The sequence below is a fragment of the Thunnus maccoyii genome, chromosome 17, assembly GCF_910596095.1.
Source record: "Thunnus maccoyii chromosome 17, fThuMac1.1, whole genome shotgun sequence".
NCBI classification, from domain to species: domain Eukaryota; kingdom Metazoa; phylum Chordata; class Actinopteri; order Scombriformes; family Scombridae; genus Thunnus; species Thunnus maccoyii.
Window position 1 is genome coordinate 16,241,174 of NC_056549.1, and position 27,071 is coordinate 16,268,244.

At 39.4% G+C, this 27,071-nt stretch overlaps 1 protein-coding gene across 1 annotated transcript; it reads left to right on the forward strand.

Moving 5' to 3' along the window:
* Nucleotides 1–17,514: 17,514 nt before the first annotated feature.
* On the forward strand, nt 17,515–25,225 carry gata4 (GATA binding protein 4). Its single transcript, XM_042390221.1, has 6 exons — nt 17,515–18,274; nt 22,569–22,735; nt 22,856–22,981; nt 23,444–23,525; nt 24,284–24,420; nt 24,656–25,225. Exons 1-6 carry the CDS (start codon nt 17,752–17,754, stop codon nt 24,779–24,781), a joined length of 1,161 nt encoding a protein of 386 aa, XP_042246155.1. The 5' UTR covers nt 17,515–17,751; the 3' UTR covers nt 24,782–25,225.
* The last annotated feature ends 1,846 nt before the right edge of the window (nt 25,226–27,071 follow it).

Genomic DNA, 27,071 nt, shown 5'->3' on the forward strand with positions numbered 1-27,071 from the left:
CTACCTTTTTCCCTCCCTCTCACTGTAACCCATCCACTTGCCCTGGCGCAGTTAACCTGACCGAACAACAGACAGGTTAAATATTAATACGCCGACAGCGACCTCACCTCAAGCGCCCGCCGTGTGACAACCAACCATATGGCACCTCGCAGGTAGATTACTATGAACGTTTTCGCTTTCGTTTCTACAATGTTCCTCGTGTTTCTCCTTGTTCCTCTTCGTTCAACATTATTTTAATCTACAGTTGCGGCCTAAAGGTTTGCTATTCTTGTAGGGGAAATGTGGTATATTATGTCTGTCTTGGTATTATAATTATTTCTGCAGCTGTTTTTTTCTGTACAGGATGTACACATCACATATTTTCAGTGGGTTATGGTCAGGTCTTTGGGAAGGCCATTTCAAAATCATAATTTTAGCTTGATGTTACCACCCTATAATAGCTACTTTTGATATTTGTTTAGGGTCACTGTCCTGTTGAAACACACAGAGATTGGACTTTGTAGCCGATGGTTTGATGTTGTCCTGAAGGATTCTGAGGTAATCTTTCTTCTTCATACTCCACTTTTCTGCAGTGAACCAGTTACACTGGCAGCAAAAACACCCAGAGCATGAAATGCCTGACAGAAGGCACAGTGTTCTAAGGGCTGAATGCTTCATCTTTTCCAAACCCACTTATTCTTATTGTGGCCAAATAACTCCATCTTTGTTACATCTGACCTCAAAACTCTCCTCCAGAAGTCTTCAAGGCACCAACAAGTTACCAACTGTAGTAAACCATAAGCACTGATAGGGTGTAAGGGGCAATCAAAGTTAAATGACATTTTAGAACTTTCTATCCCCTAAATTGGCATTGTAGCTGCTGTGTGTATATTTATGACCCATCAGATTTTGTCATATTTTCAGAAGACTGACAAAAAAATTGTAAAAGAAACAAAACTCACTTGTTTTGTGACAAAGAAGATAATTTCTCAATCATTCTGTCACAGAGAAAGAGAAATAATTGAAATGACCATTACATAAGTGTCCCTCACACTTCATTTGACCACATCTGTACAATATGTCTGGTAAAAATTAAACTTTTAGCTTTTTCATGTTGTCAAATATCAAATAAGCTTTTCATGAATGTTGATGCCATATTATTGTTCAGGCTAAATTACATATTGTTAAACTCATTACATTTTCATTTAAACAACCCCAATAAAATTAATAAATGGATAATCACAAGAAGACAAAATAGGTACAATCTTTTAGTACATACAGTTAATTAAGCAGAAAATTATATAACAAAACAGGAGTCTAATGTGTTTTCTCTTGTTGTGGCGTGCAGATACATTTTGGGAGTCATTCTGATTTGCTGATATCCCAACATGTAGGTAAGTTTCCCTTGTTTGTCTTATGGGGGGTTTCTGGAAACATGATGCTGACTCATAGCAGCATTGTTCTCCGACATCAGTATAATTATGCATTTAGGAAGGAAGAGAAGCTCATTGACTTGTAGCTTTGTTTGCTACACTAAGAAAGGTTTTGTCAGCTATAGCCTGTTGCTGCTAATGGTGCAAAGACATAGAATACTGTACAGTACCAGTCAAAAGTTTTTAACCACCTTCCCAATCTCTTGAATGAGAAAATGTGTCCAAACTTTTGACTGCTACTGTATAAGAAATACATGTTTTATGACTTTGCAACCTCCTGAGCCCCTCAGGAGCTCCTTTTGTATCACTAGGTGGCGACATTTTACAACAAATTGTAAAACTAATAGGTTTGCAAATTGTGGAAGAGGGTATATTGTATTAGATATACAGAACAGTCCATACATAAAGGATACTGCACATTAAAACAGTGTCCATCATGAGAATTACGTAATATCTTTATGTTTTTTTTTTAAATTTCCTTCACAAGTTAAAGAAAAGCACCAACGAACGACAGTCAAAACTGTCTCTCTGATGAGTCCTTGTCACTGCAGCATTTAACACTGAGTAAAGGTTAATGAGGGAAAGACTATTAAGTGTCTTTAACATTTATATTGTAGAATTTCTCCAGTTTATAACATTTATAACAGTTTGTAACATCGGTTTGGATGTAATTGAATGTAAGAAATGTAATGCAGTAACTGTTTTCTAGGCCTATTTGAACTGAAGCTGTTTAAGATAGTAGCGCAATGAGGCAGAGATAATGGTGTTTGTGGAACTTGGGTCTCTTGGAGAGCCCCTCTAAGGTGGGGAAAGACAGAGACGCCGGCAGCGGGCCCTCTGATTGGGCAGCGCAGAAGTTAACCAGTTCCTGGCTGGCTATGTATCTTGGCATTTATTTTGACAGGCGCTATCATTGTGAGAGAGGAGATAAGTTGTCTTAGGGATCGCCATGGCGCCGGTGTGTCCCTCCTCCGGCCTGTTCAGACTCTCATCAAGCGCTCCACGCCCCCCCCTCCCCCCTCCTCCTCCCCGCCCTGTTTGGAGCAAAGGATTGTGGGGGACTGTTTGGTTGGGAGTGGGGTTTGTGTTGGCAGGGACCCCGTGGCTCTGGGTATCATCGTCCCCCTTCATGACCATCAAAATATCCATGTGACTCAGCGGCAGGACAGCCATGACCTCCTCTCGAATGTCACCATCCACTGTTTTCTACCGGTTTTGAATGAAAGTTTTTCCTTTATTTTCTGCTTTTCCATCTTGGAAGCACAAATATTTCTTATAACGCATAAACAGAGAAAAGGAAATCATGTTAGGTCGACCCGAAAAGCACAGTTTGACTGAATTTCAAGCACTCAAAAAAGTCATGGATGAGCTCTACTAACCTTTTGACTCTTTTCTATGTAATGTTTTCAAGATGTGGCTCTCAGCGCTATAATAATAGTCTAAGTCCATCAAACCTATAGTGTCTCTGGTCTCCCTGTCATATAAGATCTGTGTGGAGCTAGTCTTATTTCAGACTCTGATATTAGAGTTTTTATGGCACTGTCCCGTCAGGGCCCACAAACAGCTTGGTAGCATTAGATTGTCTGTTTCTTGTGTTAATATTACTGCTACAGTGGTATTCAGTTTGAGTTCAAAGTTACACACACACACAGAAACACACACAGGAATTTATGTTGCAGACGCTGAGCAGAAGAGCAGAAGAACAAAAGAAAAGATGACGCGCATTTTCAGGACTTTGTGTGTCTCTGAGAATGAATATGTGCCAACCACTAGTAAAACATTCAGTATATAATTAATAATAAATTGCTTTTTATGATTACATTTCAACTTTGAGGTTTGAGCGAGAGATTAAACAGACAGAGCATCAATAACAGCAGCTCAAATTTCTCATTTGGTTCATTGCCTTGTTTTGTTAAGTCAGTGCAAATAAAGCTGATATCTCGCATATATCTTTTTAAACTGTTGTGCTCACAAAGGTCTGACCCAGGACAGGCCTTGAAGAGATCTAAAATCATTTCGCTCAGACGTCATGCACTTCTGGCTTAGACTACAACCGCTGATAACGTCAAGTACACTGTGGCAGCAAGAAGCTGCAAAACTTAAACACTGAAAACAGATATGTCACACAAATAATAATTGATTGGAAATATGAGGCTCGTAATTCATTCTAATGATCCAAACCTGCTAAAGATATGGAGACTATATTTGAGAAAAATCACCCATAAGACAGTTGTTTTATCTCTTTGTTTACAAGAAGCCATAACAATGCTGACAGATGTTGTGCAACAAACCAATTAGGACAAGGAATCTTTGAGAGAGTATTGATATTAATAGAGCTAATGACAGCGACTGCTTAAATAAATTCACATCAGGATTGAGAGCAGCACTTATAACCTGCAACAGCTATCAGCTCTGACAGATTTACAAGCTTTTGCATCAAAGGCACAGAATAGGTAGAAAGGTCGATTTTCGTTCAGAAGGTCACTGAAACAAAAAACGATGAATCTCTCATAAATGTTTTGTTACCTTTTCCATATGTGAAATGATTTAACTTATTTTCTGATCTTTATGTTTGGCTTGTTCCACCTTTATGTTTCATTGATATTGGTTGATTTTCAATTGTTGTTTTGTTTTTTTATTGTTGCTGTTTGGTGTCATTTTGTGTAAGATAATGGAGACCCAAATTAAGCATAAGGAAGAAATGTCAGAGCTGAAGATAAGCAGATACATAAGTGAGACTAAATCAGTAAATGCTAAATGAATGAATGAATTATAACTCAAAATGGACTAATGTGGATTTAGTGCAAATGCCTGGCAGGGCGCAGTGACCTCAACACATTTATACATGACACATACATACATGCTCAGTTGCTAAGTGTTTATTAAGTGGAGATTTACACACTTGATAAAAATGAGTGACACCACACAAACTATTAATTATGTAGAGATTAGTTGTTACTAAATATTTACTCCCACTAACTAAACTTAACTGACTTAACTGAGCCAGCTGACAAAGCTAACGTTAGCTTGCTAATATATTTCCCATTAAACATGAAGAGTAAAACGGGTAAAGGGATATGTTCGACACATCTGACAAGATAAAATGCTGTTTAATTACAATATTTTTTTAAATACATTTCACCAAAACAATACAATATACATTAAATTAGAAAAAAGTTATGCCAAAAAAGTTACAAGATCAAGTCACATCTTTGCTAACGTTAGGTTAGCATAATCATTTCTTCATTCTAAACTGCATCAATACTACTAACTCTGAAACACATATTAAACATAAATTGTGAATGCACCTATGAATAAATAAATAAATATAGATAAAATACAGCCATGTCTACATTTACAAAGGCAGTAAAGTTTAATATATCACCTTAAAGCTGTCATTTTGGAAGCTACAGCTTGAGTGACTTCATATTTAATTACAGTACATAGTTTATTGCTTTTGACAGTGCTACAAATGTTTGCTATCACCTGATTTACACATTACTAAAGTCTTTACTAGTTAACACATCCCTTAAACCTGCATTTACTGATTTTTTTTGACTGCTTGGGGGTAGAAAAAACAAGCTGCGAACACAACACAGACAAATCATAACCTTTCAAGTTGATATGTTAAACTTGTTAGCAAACATCTGCTTATTTAAACATCCAGCAGTTACGGAGCAACATTATCATTCATTTGGAGTTGTGTTTCTGTCTACCTTGTGAATACAAGTCCAATATTCACTCTCCATTAGCTCTGTTTTTGCTCTCTATCAACTCCCGAGGGAAATATCTGGCTCTTTAGCTGTGAAATGCTCCAGTACAGCACGTACCAGTCAAAAGCTTCGGTTTCCAGTCCTTTAAGGTAATGGGAAGGTGTGTCCAAACTTCTGACTGGTGCTTTATGGTCACCAGCTAGCTGCTAACTGTGTCTGTTTGCTGTCTGGTTCTGAGCAGGGGGTGTACAGTGAGTATTTAGAGCATTTTCTTTTAAAACAGCTGTCTGCTGCAGCCAAAAATGACGCTATGAGAGCAGTAAGAGTGAATCAGTACAGTAAAATTGCAGCTGGGCAGATAAACAATGAGGAAAGCTGGGTGTTGGGTGATAATTCTCTGTAGGTTCATTACTACGAGTGATGCCTCTGGGTGATGGCCACAATGTCATTTGATAAATTGTTATTATAAAAAATATCAATTATAGCTGCTCTAAGTTTTATTGCCACAACCCATTTTAGTGCATCACGTTTGAAACTATGCAGAGCTGCTAGAAGGACCTCACACACAAACTTGAAAATTGATTTATAAATAGATGGTGCAATCTAATCCTGGTCAGAGTGGTCTGTGGTTGGCTGAAGGAGCAGGAATTTTGTACAGTTTTTTTTATTTTAAACTTGTTTGTTATGTATCACATGCTGCAAGGATGTGTATTGAATTATATAGTCCAAGGGCAGTAGTGCTATGAGCTTGCAAGATGGAGATTTGTGCCACTCCCTTGGTGGTCTAGGAGAGTCCGGACTGACTGAAAGACCACCTTCTAGGTTACCATGAGGTTAATGACCCCCGGCACTCACACTCACACACACACACACACACACACACAGGCCCGTTTACAGAGATAGACAGGGGAATGAAAGTGATGGAGACACGGCTTGAAACAGCTCTATACTGTATACCATCCTGTGCCACTACACCCACTGTCAATCTGCCAAGCCAGCAGAGGCACTGCAGCACATGACCTTTGACCCAGGAACTGAACAGCAGGCAAAAGGTTATCAGTCAGGGTTTTAGTTCTTAAACCTAAATGCTCAAGACAGTGCAGGAGCCACACCTCGAGGAAGGAGCAGACGGCGCTGGAAACCTGAAGGCAAAGATGGATATAAGCAGAATATCACACTCTCAAAAACACACACACACTCCCTCTCTCATCTCATCAGCGTTTTTGATCACATGACCATGGTAGGGGAGCAAACAGTGCATGGTTGTTTACCCTGCTTATCAGTGGTGTTGTAACAAGTAGAGGAACACACAGGCTGACCTCAACAGACGCACACACACACACACACACACACATGCACACACACATGCTAAGAAACCTCACTTCAGGCAAATGCAAAAAGGTTCTAAAAAATCTAAAAGTAGAGAGATGTGTTCCCAAACAATTTTCTGGCTTTTGATAACCTCACTTGACATAGTGTAGTTCACGCTAGCAGAGGTCTATATCCTAACACTTAGGGAGACCATGACAATGAGAAGAGATGAACTATTATCTACCATTACTAATAAATCTCTCAGGGAGCTCCTTAACTCTCCTCTGATCTCATCTGCCATAAAAAGAGGCTTGCCGTTGTACAGTAACGATCACTTTTCAGAAGAAAAAGTCCAGTCTCTGCACTACCCATAGATACAACTATGAGCCCCAGCAAACACTGGCCAATAAATAACAGCTATAAATTCCTATATGAATTATGACTGTGCCTTCCCATTTATCATTGCGAGATAAGTCAACTTTTCTTGTACTGTAAAGGTAGTATTCCTTTGAGAGGCAAAAGATATAAGGGCCATGTTAAAGGTAACTTGAGTGTGTGCTTACTGTGTCTGGAGTGTCTACATGTGTACGCCTTTTGATGTGTGTGTCCTTGTGTGTATGTGTCTGCGTGCGCTCATACATACACTCCCACTCTCACACTCAGACTCTGGTTAGTCCAAGCCAGCGCCACATCAGTCCATCATCACAGATATGGCTCGTGGTTAGATAGCAGGTCTGGCGGCGCACAAGACATTTTGTCCACTCTGTCATGTTTACTTATAATGATAAGCTTTGATGGATTCCCCGTAAGCTATAGACGCCACGGCGCACACACACACACGAGCGCTCACCAGTTCACACATGCACGCTTGTGCACACACTTAACACACATGCACATATAAAAAAATTGTAAAAAGTAGTTAAACTTATGTAGAGAAAAGCAATGTTTGACAAAGTGCAGGCGCCAATACAAATTCCAAATATTAGAAAAATAGGCAAATTAAAACTATACTTGAGTATTCATCTTTAACGGCAAACATACACACATGTGAACAGACAAATCAAACTTTCCATGAAGCTAAAAGTTAGAAGTTATATTTAGAAGACTGTTCGAGGTTTTGTGGACATGAGAGAACAAGCCATCAAGTGAAAGGGAGTAGATGTGTTAAGACATGGATCCCTTGAGTCGTTTTAAAAATTAATTTGTACACAAAGCAGGTCCATTTTACAGTAAAAGCTCAAATGTTTTCACTCTAAAGATCAAAACAGCTTGCGGTTGAAAATCTCTCGGCCTCACTAGTGTTAAACTTAAAGAAAAAAAGCCACTGCATATTCCCCAGTTGGTTCAGTCTGAATCAAAAGCTGTCTTTGTCAGGCTTGATTTTACATTGGTTGGCCTGGTCAGTGTTTCCACTGGGTCGGTTTACTTTAGCCTGGCATTCGGCCAGACCACTGACTGGGCCCACCACAACTCCTCTGGACCAATTAAAAAGACTAATGAGGCTCGCTCTTATCATGTCACTCAGAGGGCAGAGAGCGGGGCACAGAGACAGACAGCATGGCAGACTACCAAGTGAGGATACGCTGGTGGATGATGTTCATGGACTGCCGAGGTGGTGTGGACAAAAAAATACTGTCTGCTGTGGAGACTGATGACTTGATAATTACATGCAAAATACCCCCCAACATTGCTCTTTGTTTTTAATTGATTAATCCTCTGCACTGCATGTAATATACTGAATAACACATATATTTCTAAGCTCAAACACGTCTTCTGATATGCACATGCAGTAGGTTATGCACATATAGAAAAACATGTATCTGTAACATCACCTATAGGTTTCTAAAAGGATGTTTTGTGGCAGTTTACCGTTCACAGTTATTTTATATCTTTTATTTATCTTTAGTGAAGAAGAATCCAAATTTTGGGAATTTGGGAGCCAAGGTGGACCTGTGGCTGTATGATAAAAAACCTGTCAATCAAGCAAACATGCCCAAACAAACCTATTATTAAGTGTAATATTTACTATAATATCCCCTTAATGCAACAATATTGCATAAGTTGTTTAAGAAATCTTACCACAAGGTCAATTTAGTAGTTTTTCAATGGATGAGAAGTCATTAAAGTTCTCAGAAAAATTAAAAAACAGAAACAACTTAGGAAGCTCCATGTGCTGGGGGAGATTGTGTGATATGACTGAAAGCTCCAGAACAGATACTAAATGGACCTTGTGGTGAGACTATTTTGTCAACAACTGTTTTCATGGTCAAGAATAAACTTTAAATCTAAAATATTTTTTAAATTACCAGCAAGAAACACAACAGAATAAGTGAAGTTGGTTTATGTATTTTTGAATTGAAATTGGATTTTTTTTTTTTACACATTTAAAATCATTTTGGCTCCAGCACGTAAAACAACAAGTCGAATTTCCTTTTCTTTAGACACATGCATTGATTAATATTCAGTTTGGGTATTTTCTACTGGATACAATCAAAAAAATATTACAAAATTCTAGTTGTTTATTTATTTTGAATCCATTGGACATTCACAGTCCAACCTGCAAACTGCTGCCAAAGAATTACTGTGTCAGTATGAAGTTGCATCTTATTCCTTTTCCCATGAATCAAAATATTTTAAGATTGCACTCAAGTTCACCTTTTGTTTTCTTCCCCTTTCTCACCCACTCACCTCCACTCCCACTCTCTCACTTATTCTATAGTAATTTACACCCAAGGACACTGCAGCCACTGGTGAAATTTAGGGAGTGTGCGCCTGACAAAGAGAGTGAGAGAAAATGACAGCGAGAGTTGGAGGAGAACTCAGAAACAACGGCCTCCTTCTTCTGCTGTTTCTTACTCTATGTCTCAACCCCCTCCTCTCGCTCTGTCAAGGCCACTCTTTTCTTCCTCCTACTTGCTCGGCGGAGAAGAGGTCAGAGTGAGAAAGAGCAACAGACAAAGACACACACACACACGTACACACACACACACACACACACACAAGCACAAATCTCAGACTGACCGACCGCAAACGTTACAAATCTTCTTCGCCTTATCGAGGACAACACACTGATAAGTGTGTCTCCACTCCCCATCCGACAGATCCATCTCCGAAAACATCAGAGACACACGTAGGAAGATGTGGAAATATACGTGTGTGTAACTGGCAGATTGATGGTTCGATTCACTCCCGTTACTGTAAATGAGTCAAACCAGACCTAAATAGCTGAGGAGAGTTTGAGCCGGGAGGTTTCGGTGCATTTACTGATGTTGAGGGATGATAATTAACAAGGTTTAGATGACATGAGTTGTGTGTGTGTGTCTCAGTGAGTGTGTGTTTGTACGTTTCTGGGGAGTGCTGCACCTGCAACTAATGATGTGAAACTCGCCAACTTCATCTGCTGCAGCCCTCCATGCTGCGCTCACTCCCCACAGATCAAACTTGCACCTGGTGACCCAATCCCAACACACATACACACACTCACACACACCTTTTACACATTTTCTGGCATTGCATTGACAATTGCCATCCCACCACCTGAGGCTAAGTGCCTCCTTAACCTAGTCTCAGGCGATTAATTCCCTGATTTTTTTTCCCCCCAGTGAATTTATGTCTCGTGGACTAACACCAACTCTGACATCACAATCTGTCAACTACAACTGTCTTTTTATGAAGATACATGGGGTGAGTGTCACAAAAAAGTAACCTCAGCTTTATCATCAACCTAAATAACAGTTCCCTTATCAGGATAATAACTGATATACAGTTTTATCAGGCGTCTTGGGGTATTGTTTTTCTAAAAGTAAGATTGAAAACATGTTAAGTGATTCCCTGAACTTGTGCACTTTATGTTTGTTGAGTGGAAGTCATTTACTGGTGAAATATTGTGACAAAAATGATGGGAATTACAGTAATGTTGCTACCTTGGGACAAGTGAGGGAAAAAAAAAAAACTATTTTTATAGAAGTTGATGAGAAGATCCTTCCATTGAGATGTTCGCCAGTTGGGAATTTTGATAAGAAACAGCTCATTAACTGCAGAATTTATATCCGCTGTGGATGAGAGCCTTGAGTTTACATTATAGAGGCTTGTAGAGACCACAGAGTCTTTAAAAGTGAAAAATAGTTACAAAATCTGCATCTTTAGAGATGTCGAAAGATGTATCTGAACATTTGCCCCCAAAAGGTTTATGAGTCAATCAGTGTGTGCATTCATACAATTATGAATTGAATTGTACATCCTCACCTCTGTGTGTGTTTTTGTGTGTGTGTGTGTGTGTGTGTGTGCATGTGCGTGCGTGTGCTCGTGGTGGACGTGCAGGGCCACCGGGTCGAGGTGGGCTGGGTCCGCGGTTCCCACAGCCTGTGCGGAGGCAGCCTCTGCCACGCTATCAGCCTCCGTCTCCGGCCCCCCAGCACCAGCGGGCCCCCCTGACGTCAGCCCTGTCCTGATAACGGGGTCCGCTGTAGGCTGTAGAGGAGAAGGGGAAGAGGGGTGGAGGGGTGGGGGGGTGAGGGGGGGCTGCAGATGGAGGGATGAGGTGGAAGGAGAGCGGCCAGCAGGGAGGGAGGAGAGGGAGGGATTGGGGTTACACTAACAGAGCCAGCGGTGGATAAGACCCTCAGACAGATAAGACAGAGCAGAGTGTGGAGCCTCTTTTGTTTTCCACTGCTCCTCCTGTCTGGTGGCATCTCCCTTCTCCTCCTCCTCCTCCTCCTCTCTGACATTCCCTCTCTTGTCTTTCTACTTTCAATTTAACTTTTCTCCGCCACCCCTCCTCTCTCTCTCTCTCTTTGTCCAAACAGAAATATTCCCGCTGTTATCGGTCATGTGCGCTACGACATCCCCTGGATTGAGGCACCTTTTCTCCTCTCGCTTCCTCATTGTGTTTTTGTTTTTCCTCTTACAGCGTATAGAAAAAGGGATGAGACAGCCTTTGACGGACAGCAGGAGCAGAGTTTTGACACTGAGGAAAAGTTCAGCTGCTCTCTTTCTCTCTTCATCACATGCAGCATCTTCTTACACTCTTCATCCCTCTCTGCTTAAACTCTGCGTGACCTCCTCGTAGACACCAGAATCCATTGTTTTGATGATGTCACCTCACCTTTACCTAACCTAAATCTTACCTCCAACTTGCCCCTCCACATGCAAACAAACAGCTTTCCCTCGGCCTGCCGCATCACACTGCAACTAAGCCCCATGTATTAGTCTATTAAACACTGGCTTTGCATTTGTGTGTGTGTGTGTGTGTGTGTGTGTGTGTGTATGTATGTGTGTGTGTTACCTATTTGCTCTTCAGGCCTTCGCTTGCAAGCGGACTTTGGCCACTGCTTATCACAGGGAGAGGTCCTGGGATCCCTGAGTCTTGGCTGCTAAAAATACACTCGCAATAGCTCACATACACACACAAATATGCACACACACACACACTCTCGGTATCATGGAGCACCTCATTATGAGTGTATGAGTGTCAGTCAGATATAAGGCCAGTATGACTGCTCAGGGGTGGATTCAAACGAGTCACTCACAGCTAACTGCATTAGGATTATTCTCAATTTTATAGCTTGTGTTTGAGTAAGCAACACCCAGTAGTGGAATTTCAAATATTAGCATATAAGCGTCAAAGAAATATTCAAACGTTTGTGCGAGCGAGTTGTTTAAGTAGCTTTCCAAACAGTGGATACCCTCGGAACAAAAGGGGTTTTGATAATTTGATTCTTATCGTCTGTAATTGAGTGTCGTTGCGATGTGTTTGCGCTGCTCTTCAAACAGTGCGAACCCAGAGTCCAATTCAGCACTTGAGCCCGTCACATATGAGAAACTGCAACTGAGGAGTTAATAATTTATTCAAAAACACACTCCTGGTTAATGATGTGTGTGTGTGTGTGTGTGTGTGTGTGTTTGTGTGTGTGTGTGTCAGAAAGAGAGAGAAATGATGATGATGTGTGCTTCTGAGGCCGAGGTGTCTTGCTGGGAGATTTTGTGTCTCCCCCGGTGTGACTCTGTGACCTTACCTGGTCAAACACACTTAATCCACAAGCATAACATAAAGACCTTAGAATAACACACACACACACACACACACACACACACACATTTACAAGTGCCTGATCTCACAAGAAAGTCATAATTATTTATCAGAAAATAAATGCTGTATTTGTGAAACGTTGTGCCCTTTTTCTTTACATTAAAGTAAAATGAACCAAAATGACTTAATTCTTCACCTGAAGAAAATATTTTAACCAACCCTCAATAGAATAGTTTGACATCTTGCACGTTTCACTGTGTCCATCCAGCCGAGGCTAGCTGGTGGCAAAAAACTAGTTCCCTGAACTCCCCATAAAACCACAACTTGATGGTTTTAGATTTTGGGACATTTTTACATGTTTGTGTACAGATTTAACAAATGAGATAATGTAATTGAGTTAATAAGTTGAGCTTTAGAGATGTTGGTAGGTGTATTTTTTTTATTTTTGGGCAATGCAAAGTGAGCTGTTTTCCTGTTTCAAGTCCCCAATGCCAAATTAAATTATCATCTAAGTCTGTATTTCTGCAAATGTCAAATTATTCCTTTAACTCTCCCAAAACCTGAGCTAAATATGTGTGGTGGCAGGTTCACCGTTATTTGACGTAACAGAACTGGAACTTTTTGACTATTTGACATGAAAATGTTGATGTTTTTGCAGGATATAGGCTATAAAGTATAAACTGGAGTTACTGTAATTACTATGATAATATAAACAAACACACAGCCTATCAAATTACTGTAATTGATGAAGAAAGTGTTGAGCTTTTAACATGACAATGAGAGCAACATAAACACTGGTAGAGGTGTAACTAATGAAATCATAAGTGCAAAGTTTTACTAAGTTTTTAAAAACGTTCAGTGAAGTTAGAGACTTACAAAAGTCTTTAAAGGTTGATCAATGATCAATTATCAAACCAGAAAAGTGAATGAAGTAACAAAAAGGACAAAAAAAAAAAGTCAAGTGATCACACAAAGGTCATTATGAGCCCATCTGACACACAATGAGTTCATATTGATTAGCACTGTTTCATCACTATCATTATCAATATCACATGAGTGGATCAATGATGATCAATCTGATCAGATAAAACAAGAAAAACAGGTGAGCTCAGCAGGAACAGATGCAGAGAGGATGAAAGGCCTTTTGTAAAAAAGAAGAATACTTTCTGCTTACTTTGCAAAACAGCATGCCAATGAGGAATACCAAGCAGTACGACTGAGTGACGTGTGTGTTTGTGTATGTGTGTGTGTGTGTGTGTGAGTGTGTGTGTGTGTCCCATATCGACAGGGTACTCTGCCTCCTGCGCTTTCCTGCCTCACCATTTGAAGTCTTCTTCCTGGAGCCATGAGTCTCAGTGTGTGTGTGTGTGCGCTTGTGTGTGGAAGGAAGAAGGGCCAAAGTAAGTCCCCGACCCCCAAATGATTGAGACTCTGCCCCAGCCAAGACGGGGACAGTTTTCCTGGTGCCTGGTTCAGACACACACACACACACACACACGCACACACACACGCACACACAGTCTGCCGCTGTCTGCCACATACCAGCATCTCTATCTTGTCCCTCACCCAACACCTTCTCATTCATACACACTGACAGCACAAACACACAAAGAGAGCGCACACGGTTGCAAAGAATCGTGGCTTTTATATGTGTATTCACACACACACACACACACACACACACACACACACACACACACACACACACAGTTTGTGGGCTCTGGCCTCTGTCACTGTCAGTGATACAGCCTGGCATGTACAAACACACAAATCAAAACACACACTGTGCTGTACTGTACAATTACAGAAAAGAGGGTGAACTTTGCTTGAATGTTTGGTATTTCTGTAGTTTTCTCACCCTATATTTAGTCAGATTAGACGGCAGGGTGAGAACGAGAAGAATGAGACCAAAGTTTGTTTTTTTATGCTGAATACTGAAAAACTAACTGATTATCTTGCTCATTATCTTGTTCTCGTACAACATGCGAAGGGAACATAAAATATCTGCAAGCAAACAAGATGTAATGCAGATGAACTTCTATACGTTTAGTGGAACCATAAAAGCATGAATCACCTCTGACTTTGCTGCTTCCTTATGCGGTCGCAGGATAACAGACCCACGCCCTAATATTATTAGCCAGCAATTGGTGGTTGTATTATCAGCCTGCAGTTACACATTGATGACAGTTCCCCATTTCTATTGAGGGAATATTGCTCTATTTGCCTTGACTTTAACAAGAGAGGGTGGAGGACATAGAATCAATACTGTATAGCCTACCAAGTGTAACAGAAATAAAGACTCAGCTGCAGATATAGAAAAATAGATAGATAGATAGATAGATAGATAGATAGATAGATAGATAGATAGATACATAGATAGATAGATAGATAGATAGATAGATAGATAGATAGATAGATAGACAGGTGTAATTAACTCCATTGATGATAGTTGCATTCATGTGCATGAAATACCTTTTGATCTCCAATAACTGACCATTAAAAGATCCCTTCATAATGCACTTGATGGGGTACAAAATCTACAGTCCTCCTTCTGTGCAAAAATATATTTAAAAGTTTATTTTAAGATAATATGAAGCTTCAGTTGTCCAAATTAGTCAAATCACGTCATTATCTTTCAAAGTTATTATCCACTGCAGCTGAACAGGAAAACAGTGTCTGTCAAGACACAGAGGATTTTTTTTTTTTTTTTTTTTTTTACTAAAAAGACTAACTGTGGAAGATATCAACTTTATTTTTCTAACTCAGACAGCCTAAGCCTCATATTATCTTCAGATAAACATTTAAATACATTTTTGCTCAAAAGGAGGACTGTGGATTTTATCCCCCATCATTAACATTGTAAGTGCTTTATGAAGGGATCTGCTAATGGTCAGTATGAACAGGAGGAATGATTACAGCAAGAAAAACATGCTGCAGTGTTCATTTGGGCTCCTGACTGTTTTAAGAAAGACTTGAAAAATTGTGAACCAGCCCTTTACTGTCATTAGTTTCACCTGTGTGTATATACTGTAACAGCCAGGAGAAAAGTCTAGTTAGTGTCAAAGTAAACAATTCATTAATAAGCCTTTTTTCACAGAAGGCATTTTGACATGAAACAGTAGGAAACACACAGGTATAAATAATAAAACTAATAATGGCTGAATTCCATTTAGCAGCCTCAGTTTCAGAGTCCTGGTATTACTGGTTCACTGTCACACTGTCATGACTTACTGAGACACTTGTGTACATCAGAGCCATCGTTAATGTTAATTCTGTCTTGTTTGCACTGATTTGCATCACAACAAACTGGTCAATTTGACAACTGAATGAATAGTCTGTCATTATGAGGCTGTTGTAGCCTACATGCATAAAAAAATGTCTTTTTATGGATAATAAAGTTCAACGAGTTCCATCTGTCAGGCTACTGTACATTAAGCACACACACACACACACACACACACACACACACAAACACACACACACACACACACACACACACACACTGGGGATTGGCAGCCTGTGCAGAGTCACATAATTCAGTGAGAGGCTGTCAGTGGGAAGTGGCTGCACAATGAAATGGCCTGGTGTGTTTACGTTGACTCGTGTTGATGACAGGTATAAATCTGTCCTCATGAGGACAACAACCGCCGGAGACTTCCGACTCAAGCGTCCAGCACTATTCTTCATATTTGTCATACGAAGGGGCGGAAAAACAGCTTAATGTTGCTTAGAAGACATGAAACTCTCTAAGTTCAACTTAATATGGAGGTCAAGACGTCATGTAATAGGAAACGGAGACAAATCGATGGCCTGTGGGACCCTGAAGGCCACACGTAGGCTGATATATATTTGTAGCTTTAATGTTCCTCTAATATGCCTGAAAAGACGTATTTATATATTCTTCCAATCACAGACTTGATTGGTTAAATGATTAGTTGTCACTTACTTGCACTGATTAATGAGATTGTGCAAGTTTAATTGATATGACATCATTATAACCAACACAACACGTTTATAAACTTGATTTCTTATCAGAATAATCGAAATTTCGTTCATAACCAAATTTTAAGCCTGTAAAGCTCCAACTTCACATCAAACACCGCTATGACGTTTTTCAGTGTTTTTTTTTTTTTAAGTTTTAGGATTTTAATTCAGTTACAACAACATATATCAACTATCAAAACCACACATTAACATAAAAATAAACATATAATATGAATATGATTTTTCTGTAGCTATATTATAAGTTTAAACACCACTGGAAATAAACTTAAGTTACGACCAAGCCCAGACAGCCCACATGATCAGGCCTACAGTGATTCTGTCGATAAGATCGGGCGATTTTATAAATTATGAATTTATAAAATATAATCTACCTTCCACCAATCAGTATTTAGGGACAATTGAGAAGCTTTTTTTGATGCGTGACTGAGTAAAAAGAAGTTGATCAGCTTTTTATCTCATCTGATAATGTTAGATTAACGAAAAGTGGTCACGAGCTGGATTAATATGAATGAAACTGACAAAGACGTAAAACCTAAACAAACTTCTGTCATTTTGATGTTTTATTATTATTGCATTTACGCTGCATGAATTACGTTTTGTACGCATTCACATGTGTGGTAGAAATGTATTTATTAAATTCAGTGTCTGTCAAACGCAAACATACAAACAGAATATTTGAACGTTTTTATTTAAGTAGCCTAGAGATTCATAGGTTTTTTTCCGATTAAAATGACTTTTTGAATGTATTTACAGAAACACAACAGACAGAAATTGCGTTTTATCTGATTTATGGCAGCCTGGACCTAATGGGTAAAAAAAAAACATAAAATATTTGAAGTCACTATCCAATAAATGAAATAATAGATAGAGAAATAGAAATAAAATAATAAAATAAAACTATAGCAATTAACTAAAGTCAGTGAACACATTTTTTTGGCTTAGAGAGAGAGAGAGAGAGAGAGAGAGAGAGAGAGAGAGAGAGAGAGAGAGAGAGAGAGAGAGATGATAACAGCTGGGATCTTGATCACAAGGTATAGTCTCTCACTCCTCCTCCTCCTCTCTCTCATGTCTCCTCTCTCGGGTTTATTCTTAATTTTATGAATGTTTCGGTTGCTTTGTTTGACTGAAGAGCAGCTTTGATTTCTGTGAGGACAGCAGAGCTTTAAGGATTTATTAAACCACGCATTTTTTTGCGTTAATATTCAGCAATCCTGTGCGTAAGTGCATCCACATTATCGTTATTCCTTCTATCAACACGGATGTGCAGCTTCACGGAGAGGATATGTACCAGGGTATAATGACAACCAACCACGGACCCCCCTCTTATGAGGCCGGATTTCTCCACAACGCCTCGTCGGGCACCTCACCGGTTTATGTGCCAACTACCCGGGTCGTCACCCCCATGATCCCGGCGCTGCCTTACCTCCAGGCGCCCGGTGCGTCGCAACAGAGCAGCCCCGTGTCGAGCCACTCTGCCTGGGCGCAGCCGGGCGCCGAGTCGGTGCCCTCGTACAACCACTCCCCGGTGTCTCCGCGCTTCACCTTCTCCACCAGCCCACCTCTATCCTCCGGGGTGGCCGCGGCCAGGGAGACGGCAGCCTCTTACACCAGTCCGCTAAACATCTCTGCAAACGGGAGGGAGCACTACGGCGCCCGGGGCCTCAGCGGGTCGTACCACAGCCCCTACCCGGCTTACATGAGCCCGAACGTGGGCGGAACGTGGTCGACTTCCCCCTTTGACAGCCCGGTCCTACACGGTCTCCAAACTGGCGCTCCCCCGTGCACAACACGGCACCCAAACATCGGTGAGCAAGAGAAAAATCAAATTGGGCTACAATATATATTTTCTAATCTTAGCATTGAGATATTTTTTTATTGCATGCTCTAGAAATAAATATTTGTCATATTTGACAACTTCAAAGTCACCTCTTATAAAGAAAGATGCAGATGTGCTTCATAAATAATAGGATGTTTTGACAAGGATTCATGAGGATAAAGTCTAGTTAATGGCCATAAAAATACACACAACTACAGGTTTCAGGGCCCCAATGAAAAATTGTGACATTTTTGCTGAACTAACTATATCTTGAAAAAAAAGACAACTGGATAATTTTGAGTCCTGCTGAACAGATGTTGACATGCAAATCTTAATCCCTCGTTACTGAAATGTTGTTTGTAAATAATAAAAAAAAAATGCTGTGCTGCTAAATTGGGCTGCATATTGCAAAAAATAAACTCGCAGTGTAAACAATATTAATCAACAGGAGATAAGTGTCACCAATCGAAAATGTATGACGCAACATTTTTTTAAAAAATAACATGAATAAATACAATAAATTATTTATTTTTCACACAGATAAATCCCTAATAAGAAAGATAAATCCTGCAATAAAACGAATCAAAAAGCGCTCAAAAATGATGAGGAAAGTCTAAACTTTAGGATTATTAATTTATCAAATTTCTGCTGAACGAAAATTAACGTCAAACTGTAATGAAACAGGACGAGCGGCGTTTTTTTCTTTTATTTCTTTTATATTTATCCCATTTAATTTAAACTACAACACAGAGCCTCATTAACACTAATGACCTTTCTGCCACGTGAGATAAATCAATGAATTTGCATAAACACAGTGAGTCACTGACAAACGGATTAAAGCCTGATTGTTACGTTTACTTTATTTCTTTCGATATGTTTATTTCTATTTCACCAATGTCTTTTCACGAAAGTTATGATATAAAATGCACCTTTTTTACACACACTTTTGCTGCATTATAATTACAATTATACATTACAATTATCACACGTTTTCGGTATATTTCATTTGCTATTATTCCATTTGTCTCGAAAGTGACATTTTACACGTAAACGCAACACAAAGTCACTCAATGAAATTCATGACTAAAGTTAGAATTCATATGAAAAAAAAGACACTTGTCCTGTATCACACATTTCTATTTCAGGAGGCTTTTTTATGACGAACCAACAAGTCAGACAACTACCAAACATATAATTGAGTTAGCCTGTAAAAAACATGTTTTATATCTATATATCTATCTATATATATATATATATATATCTATATATATATAATCAAGCACAAATAGAGGGATGGAAATTAATATTTAACTGAACCTGAATTGATAACACAGTTTATGGGGATTATGGTTAATGAGTTGTGTTTAACTGTGGCCTCACGGGTCAGATTATATTTGATTTGCAGTGTGTATGGAGGGGAATCTCACTAACATTTATTTTATTGAAAGCAGTGAATCACTTTTTCAATTTTAGAGTCACATTTCTTGATTATACATGTTGTTGTGAGCAGCTGCTGTGACCTGCAGGTGAAGCTATAGACTCTTGACAGGTGGCTGTGCTGGATGTGAATTTCGGTCTATAGCTGCAGGTTGCAGCTGTACTCTGGACGATATATATGGATCACAGATATTTCACAACACACTGATTTCGCTTAGGCTGTCAGTTTTCAGATGGCTGCAACCTGCAGTCTTGTGTTTGTTTTACTTGTGTTTCATTATAACTCGCAGCTACATTTCATCTTTATAGTCCAGTGTATTTGATTATATTCCCAATTCAGTATCATGTGATTTATAATCTAATCTGACAGGTTGTATTGTTCTGACACATGATTTATCGTTAGTATGTTGTTGGTGTTTTTAAAAAAAATCAAATTAACAGTTGATTAAAAGCTTATTACTTCCCCATTTTTAAACATCAAGCAGTGCTAATTAACAAGCATGTGACCTAGATAATGTGTGTGCTGATTCTCTAAACAGCCGTCTCTAAACAAGGCCCTTCACCCCTCCAACCGTTTGATGAAGAACGAGGAAAAGATCAGCTAGTGTAAGAGATAAGAGCATTGATCATTGATCAGATCTGACCTCTTCATCTGATCACAGTGACACTCAACTCACTAAATCTGTGAGCTTGTGCACCAACTGCTTTTTTTATAGATTGAAGAAAATGCTTTTATGTTTCAGCAACAGGCCTCGTCTCTTTGTCTGAGAATCACATCAAATTAAATTAAATCTCAGTTGTTCTGTTGATGAATGAGAGGAGGGAAACTTCATAATCTGTTAATTAAATGATTCTGTTGATGATTATCAAACAAAAATATGCTCAGTAATGTTATATAATTTTTACTGAGTAGCTTAAATAGTTTTAAACATCTTTAAAGATCATTTTTACTATCCAACAAACAAATATTGAGTTTTATACATGTCTTATTTTTTTCCAGAGAGAGATCAAAATTACTTTGGGCTTAAAAAACAGCTTATAAATATATTCACAAGAGTGAAAAAAAACAACATAAACAAACGTGTATCACTGAGCTTTACTTTCATTTATCTTATCAGCCATGATCTAATAATTCTTTCTTAAATGTAATCCAACTCAAATTGGAAAATTATTTTATGTAAACAGAAAAACCATTCTTCCTTTTTTAATAATTTCATCATTATAGTTTCTAAACAAATATAGCTGCATTATCACACTTGATATTAACCTATAAGAAATTAAAGTTAAACATATTCTCCTCTCATGAAAGGAACAATTTATGGAACTTATTTATGGAATATAATAGTTGAAACCTTGTCTCATATAAATTGTTTATATGCTAATTTTCAACATCAAATGTGGTTTAAAAAAATGTAATAACACCTGTTTTTTGTCAACATAATGAGGAACGTTTTAATAAAATGTCTACAGTAGGTAACTGCAACGTAACATTTTGTAAGTGCACTGTAGGTGTTGCATGTAAAATGTCAATATCTGAAGTAAATACAGCCATCGTTAATGTAATGGAGGCTTCACAGATTTAGTTACAGTTGAGAAAATGAACTTTGTCATTTTTAAGTGTTGCCACTATATTCCCTCATTAACTCTAACACTGTGACCATTGAAAAACATTATTTAAACACTTATAAAACCTGTACAGAAAGACAAGTCCTCACATATGCCTATATCGCTGAGCTTTTTTTTTTTTTTTTTTTCCATTTTCACCTTTGCCCTCCTAAAGCGTTGGTGCGGGTGTTTTTGAACCGTATTCAGATAAAGACACACGGTGACATTTATACAACAGGAAAAAATAAACCTCCATTTAGATAGACGCAGATACGGCAGCGTTTCTTTTGTGTATTGTCTCGTGTTGATGCGTTGTGTTGGCTACAGTTGCTGCCCGGCTCAAGGCTAGCTCGCCCTGCTGTGTCTGTTTTACTCTCAGCCTTGGAGGAGGCCTGCATATGTATCGCTGCCATTCCAGCTACACTCTGCAGCGAGGGGGGGGGACACACATGGAGGCCAGATTCATATCTGTAGAAGAGTAATTATAGACAGTAAAGTTATAAACACAACATGGTGTGACTTATAACTCAGCATACCCTGAATTTGCAAGCAACTAGTTCAACCTGTGCTGCTGGTATCACAGATAAATGTAGAAAAAAAGCTGTTGCTTCTTCACCACAGATTGATGTCCTGTGAATGTCCAAGTGGTTCTTGGGAGATACTCTGTTATGTGCCAGGTGAGAATGAAGATTACACTCATCAGATGTCATGCAATCTGAAAGAGAAAGACAGATGTGATAGACACAGAGTCTCTATTTGAAAATGATGGAGCTCAATTCCGTCTCTATTTCCAGCCGACTCTTTATCTCCTAGAGGAGCTGTGAGATAAGGAGGGATTCCAGGCTGCTGTTGTGTGGGCCTGTTACAGACCGCATCCTGCACCTCCTGCTGGTGTGGAAATGCCACTACATTTGATAATCTGTCAGGGTTTGACAGTACAGGAAACTGTTTATCGGAGAGGATGGAAAGAATTTTTGTGGCATACGTCCAGCTGGAAGTTGAGCTCTTTAAGAATCACAGAAATGTTCTTGGTTTGGGCCTGTGACATGAATTGGACCTCCTTTGCTTTTTTTGTGTGTCCTCAGTGAGGATCTGAAGGAATAGCAAAAGATAAAACACAGTTACAGTTTTTACATGACAGCAACAAAATGCCAATCAAGCTTGAGGAAAAAAAAACACATTAGAAAAGTAACAGGATGTTTGACTTCTGACTTATTTCTCTCTTTGTCATCCTCCATCAGATCTGTTTGATGACTTTGCTGAGGGGCGAGAGTGCGTGAACTGTGGGGCGATGTCGACCCCTCTTTGGAGGCGGGATGGTACGGGCCACTACCTGTGTAATGCCTGCGGACTGTACCACAAGATGAACGGCATCAACAGACCTCTTATCAAACCCCAAAGACGACTGGTGGGTGACACTAGAGCACTTTTTACTGTACTTCTATGAACGATAACTTGAAAAGGATATTTCCTTCCTCTCTTCTTCTCCTCTTTCACTGATAAATCTGACATGTTTTATATGCTGCAGTCTGCCTCGAGGAGGGTGGGCCTGTCCTGCACCAACTGTCATACCACCACCACCACCCTGTGGCGACGAAATGCGGAGGGGGAGCCGGTCTGCAACGCCTGTGGCCTTTACATGAAACTCCACGGGGTAAGAGAGAAAAAGAGGGGAGAGGAAAGAGTACATCTTTGATCCTTCAGAATGCTATGATTTTACTTGAGTTTAAAGCTGAGCTGAAATATTTGAATCAATCTGACATCAAGCCATGCAAATAAAAATACACCTGGAGAGTCCCAATTAATAAATATCAATAAAGAAATCACACATTAAGTTTTTCACATTCTGGTAGACATTCAGAAATAATGTAACTTTGAGGCTGAAGCTTAAAGGAAATAAAAATGTGTTGTGTTTTTTAAAATAACATTTTTAGAAATGTATGAAAACATGTACAGAAGGCCTTAAGGCAGGAGACTTAATATCTATTTTTTGTACCGTATCCTGAATCCTGATCTCACCTCATTAGCATTTTGCGTCTCCAGCCTTTACGAGTGTTTCACATATCCTACTTAAATCTGTTGTTTGACCAATTCCATTGTTTCGATGTCTTGACAGGTCCCACGACCCCTGGCTATGAAGAAAGAGGGGATCCAGACTCGCAAACGCAAACCCAAGAACCTCAACAAGTCCCAAACTGGTCAGCTTCCAAACCACATTTGCTCATGTTTTTGTATATATGTAGATATTGATATCACTTTACATAAGCAGAGGCATGGCTAAGACTTTTTTTGTGTAGCAGTCACCATAACTTAGATTGTAAACAAAAATAGTTTATGAGCAATTTATGTACGCTACACATGCACACATGTAAATAGATTTTCTGTGATGTTGCAATTATGTAGATAATCACCTTCACACCCCCCCAAAAACTCTACACACACATAAATGAACACAAACACACAAATACCTACTTGCGTATATACTCACATACACACACCCACACAGTAAGAGTCAAAGAACTCAAGCACAATTTATATTTAGTTATTATCTGTAGTTAAGTCCCCCTCCACTCCAGAAAAATGTTTTTCTTATTGTTACATCACTCGGATGACCTTCACAGTGCAGAATGATGCATGTGTCAAGTTTGAAATTAGAAGAGCGCCTTTCACATTTACGTGCCGAAGACGAAAAACTTTCTCCATGCTCACCCTAAATCTGAGTAGCTAAGACTTCTGTTCCCATGTATAAGGATTCAAGGATTCAAGGATAATTTATTGGAGTATAGAAATACAAGGCATTTGCCAACTTTCAAAACACGCAAAGACATTTATATTAAGTAAAAAAACCTAACAAATATCATATAACATAGAAAATAGAGGTGACTTCAGGCACTCCTCCATCATTTTTCAGTCCAAGCTTAAAGCAGTGTGATAATGTCAGCTCTGTACACCGCAGGGACTCCAGGCAGTGAGGGGACTCCAGTAACGCCAAGCAGCACTCCCCGCGCCCCCACCACCACAGACGAGCCTCGCCAGATAAAGACAGAGCCGGAGACTCACAGCTTGTACACACACCACAGCGCGCACACACAGGTAGGACACCTGGATAGAGACAATCCTTTTTTTTGTGGATGCCCAAATATGAGTGCATTTTTATTGTGTCTTGCCTTTAAGTTATTTCACTTCCTTTAAAGGACTTTATCTCTCAGACGTCCATGTGAGAGAACGATGAAAGTATGAGGAGCTCAGATCTGCACACACAGAGCACATTTAATCACAAAAATATTCCTGTATTCCTTTCTCACCATTTCCTTCTGCGCCTGTCCAGATCTCAGCCCTGCCGGCCTACATGGCAGTTCAAGGAGGGGCCATTCCTCTCAAGATGTCTCCTGGGGGCCACAGTGGGTCTTCTAGCTCCAAAGCTGAACCCTGGAACAACCTAATCCTGGCTTAGAAGAACTGCGGACCCAGCATCTCAAATCCGACCTATCTGAAGTATATCGTATAAGCTCTCCTGAGAGACTCCTACAGTGCCTTCAGTGCAACGCTCTGGGACAGAAATGTAGACGCCGCAACAGAAATGGAGATCTTCAACAGTGCTGAGATACTGCGTGTAGAATCAGAGCAATGGGGGACTGAACGGAGAATCATTAAAGAGCAGTACTGTGATAAGATCCATCCATCCAAGAACTGTTGATGTGAAAAACAGGTAAATAAAGGGAACTTTTTTTGTCACTTTCACCTGTTCTATCATGTCAATGCAGGGCTGTTAACATAAAACAGTGACAAATAACAGTAATGGCCAGACTTTATTTCCCTGAGTTTATTTCTATTTCAATATATTTGTCTTTTCTTTATTTAAATGATTTGCATATCATTATTGACAAATTGCCACAGACAGAAAAAAAGGACAGAGATAATGTTAAAAAAAATCATAACAGGAAACCTTTATGTCAAAGGTAGCACCATGGAGGTGTTGGAGCAAATATACTTAAAGGGTCAGTTCACACACACACACACACACACACACACACACACACACACACACACACACACAGACACACACAGAAGTCAGCAGAAATCGACACAGCCCAAACCGTCTGTATGGTGAGATATCATTGGAGCTGAATAAGAACTTTCTTTGTGATTTGGGTGAACTGACCCTTTAAATTTACAAAATTGATTGCCAATCATTGACTTTAGTCAGGTATCGTCATTTATTTTGATACCCATGAGGGTAAAGTACAAGTGCATCTAACTCTACAAACTCAGAGAAACTTGCTCAAGACATCCATCACTCCTCAACTCAGGTGCTATGGCCTCCAGTAAAAAACAATAGCAACCACTCCCTGGTGGCCTGTTGTTTCCGGTACAGTTCTCACTGTGTGTGTGTGTGTGTGTCTTTGTCCTTTTCACTTAAAGTATAAGAAGCAAATGTCAATATTGACATGTATTTGACAGAAAAAAAACATGATTAACTACGTGTGCAGCAAAAGTTTCACATGATGAATGTGAGTGGATGAACTGGCACACAGCTCCCTCTGCTGACACAAGTGTAGACTTGCATCCACAAGAAGGGTTGACTTTCTCTGGCATCTTCAAAAATCCTGCAAGTATTTATTATTACAGGCACAAACCCAGACAACATTATCAACTGAATATCATGTATTAGCTGAAAGTTGTTTATGAAGGAGTTCTGTATGATGACTGTACAGTATTTTAGCAATACTTAATGCTTTAATTTGCTTGTGACAAGCATGGGGGCAACGTGTAAAATTGGGATACCTTCACATGTAATTATCAACATAACAAATATATGAACATATATGTAAAAAAAAAAACTCCACTCCAGTATAATTGTGTAATACACCATTTGTGATATATTGTAAGTAAACACAGAGGACACAGTGAGAGGTGGATGCACGTACGTGGACTTTCTCGGTGAAGCCGGTCCTCTGTGTGCACCTGTAGCTCTACTGAGCAAACCAATAAAGACGAAGCATTGTGACATAATGCAAATATGTATGATGAAATGGTTTGTGGATTGTTGTCATTTGTTCCATCTCAATTTGTGAAACATTTTTTCTTAAAGGGGACATATTATGCTTTTGTGATTTTCTGTTATTTAGATACTGTTATGATGACGGATATCTATGTTAAACATGGTCAAAGATCACAAACCTGAGGTTAATGTAAGTAGAAATGATCCCTGCAAGTCATAAGCCAGGCTTCAGCCCGCTTTGAATATTTAGGATGCAAGGTTTTCTACCTTGCCAACAAGCTGACGTCAGCTTGTTGTGCATGCCTATAAATGGCTATCCGTTCCGTAGTCTTTGTTGCTAAGGTTGTTGCTAAGGTTTTTCTACGTGTTGTTTGCTTTGTCCACTTTCATGTTTCAGATCAGATTCCAGCTCAAACATGTACAGTATTTGAGAAGTTGACATTCTTGGTAAATAATGAGAAAAAGTAGTGAAATCCTACTGCTATGGTTTGTTTCATGGTTCGTTGATGTAGCCTTCGCAGCCGGTGGATGTCTGCTGAGGGGCGGCTTCTGAGAGCTGGCTGATCAGAACAGAGTGGGCTCATTGCAGCGTTGCCAGATGGGAAATGTTAAAGTTTCATACCAGAGGCTTATAATTATCGTATTTTGAGGAAAATTATCGTACCTGCTGCACAACCAAGAGAACAAGTAGATGTAAATGTGTAATTTTTAGAAAACACGTATTTATTGAGATGAATGACTT

Coding starts and splice junctions, on each gene's coding strand:
- gata4 (XM_042390221.1), top strand. CDS start 17,752: ATGTACCAGGGTATAATGACAACCAACCACGGACCCCCCTCTTATGAG. Junction 18,275..22,568: donor AACACGGCACCCAAACATCG/GTGAGCAAGAGA, acceptor ATCCTCCATCAG/ATCTGTTTGATGACTTTGCT. Junction 22,736..22,855: donor TCAAACCCCAAAGACGACTG/GTGGGTGACACT, acceptor TATATGCTGCAG/TCTGCCTCGAGGAGGGTGGG.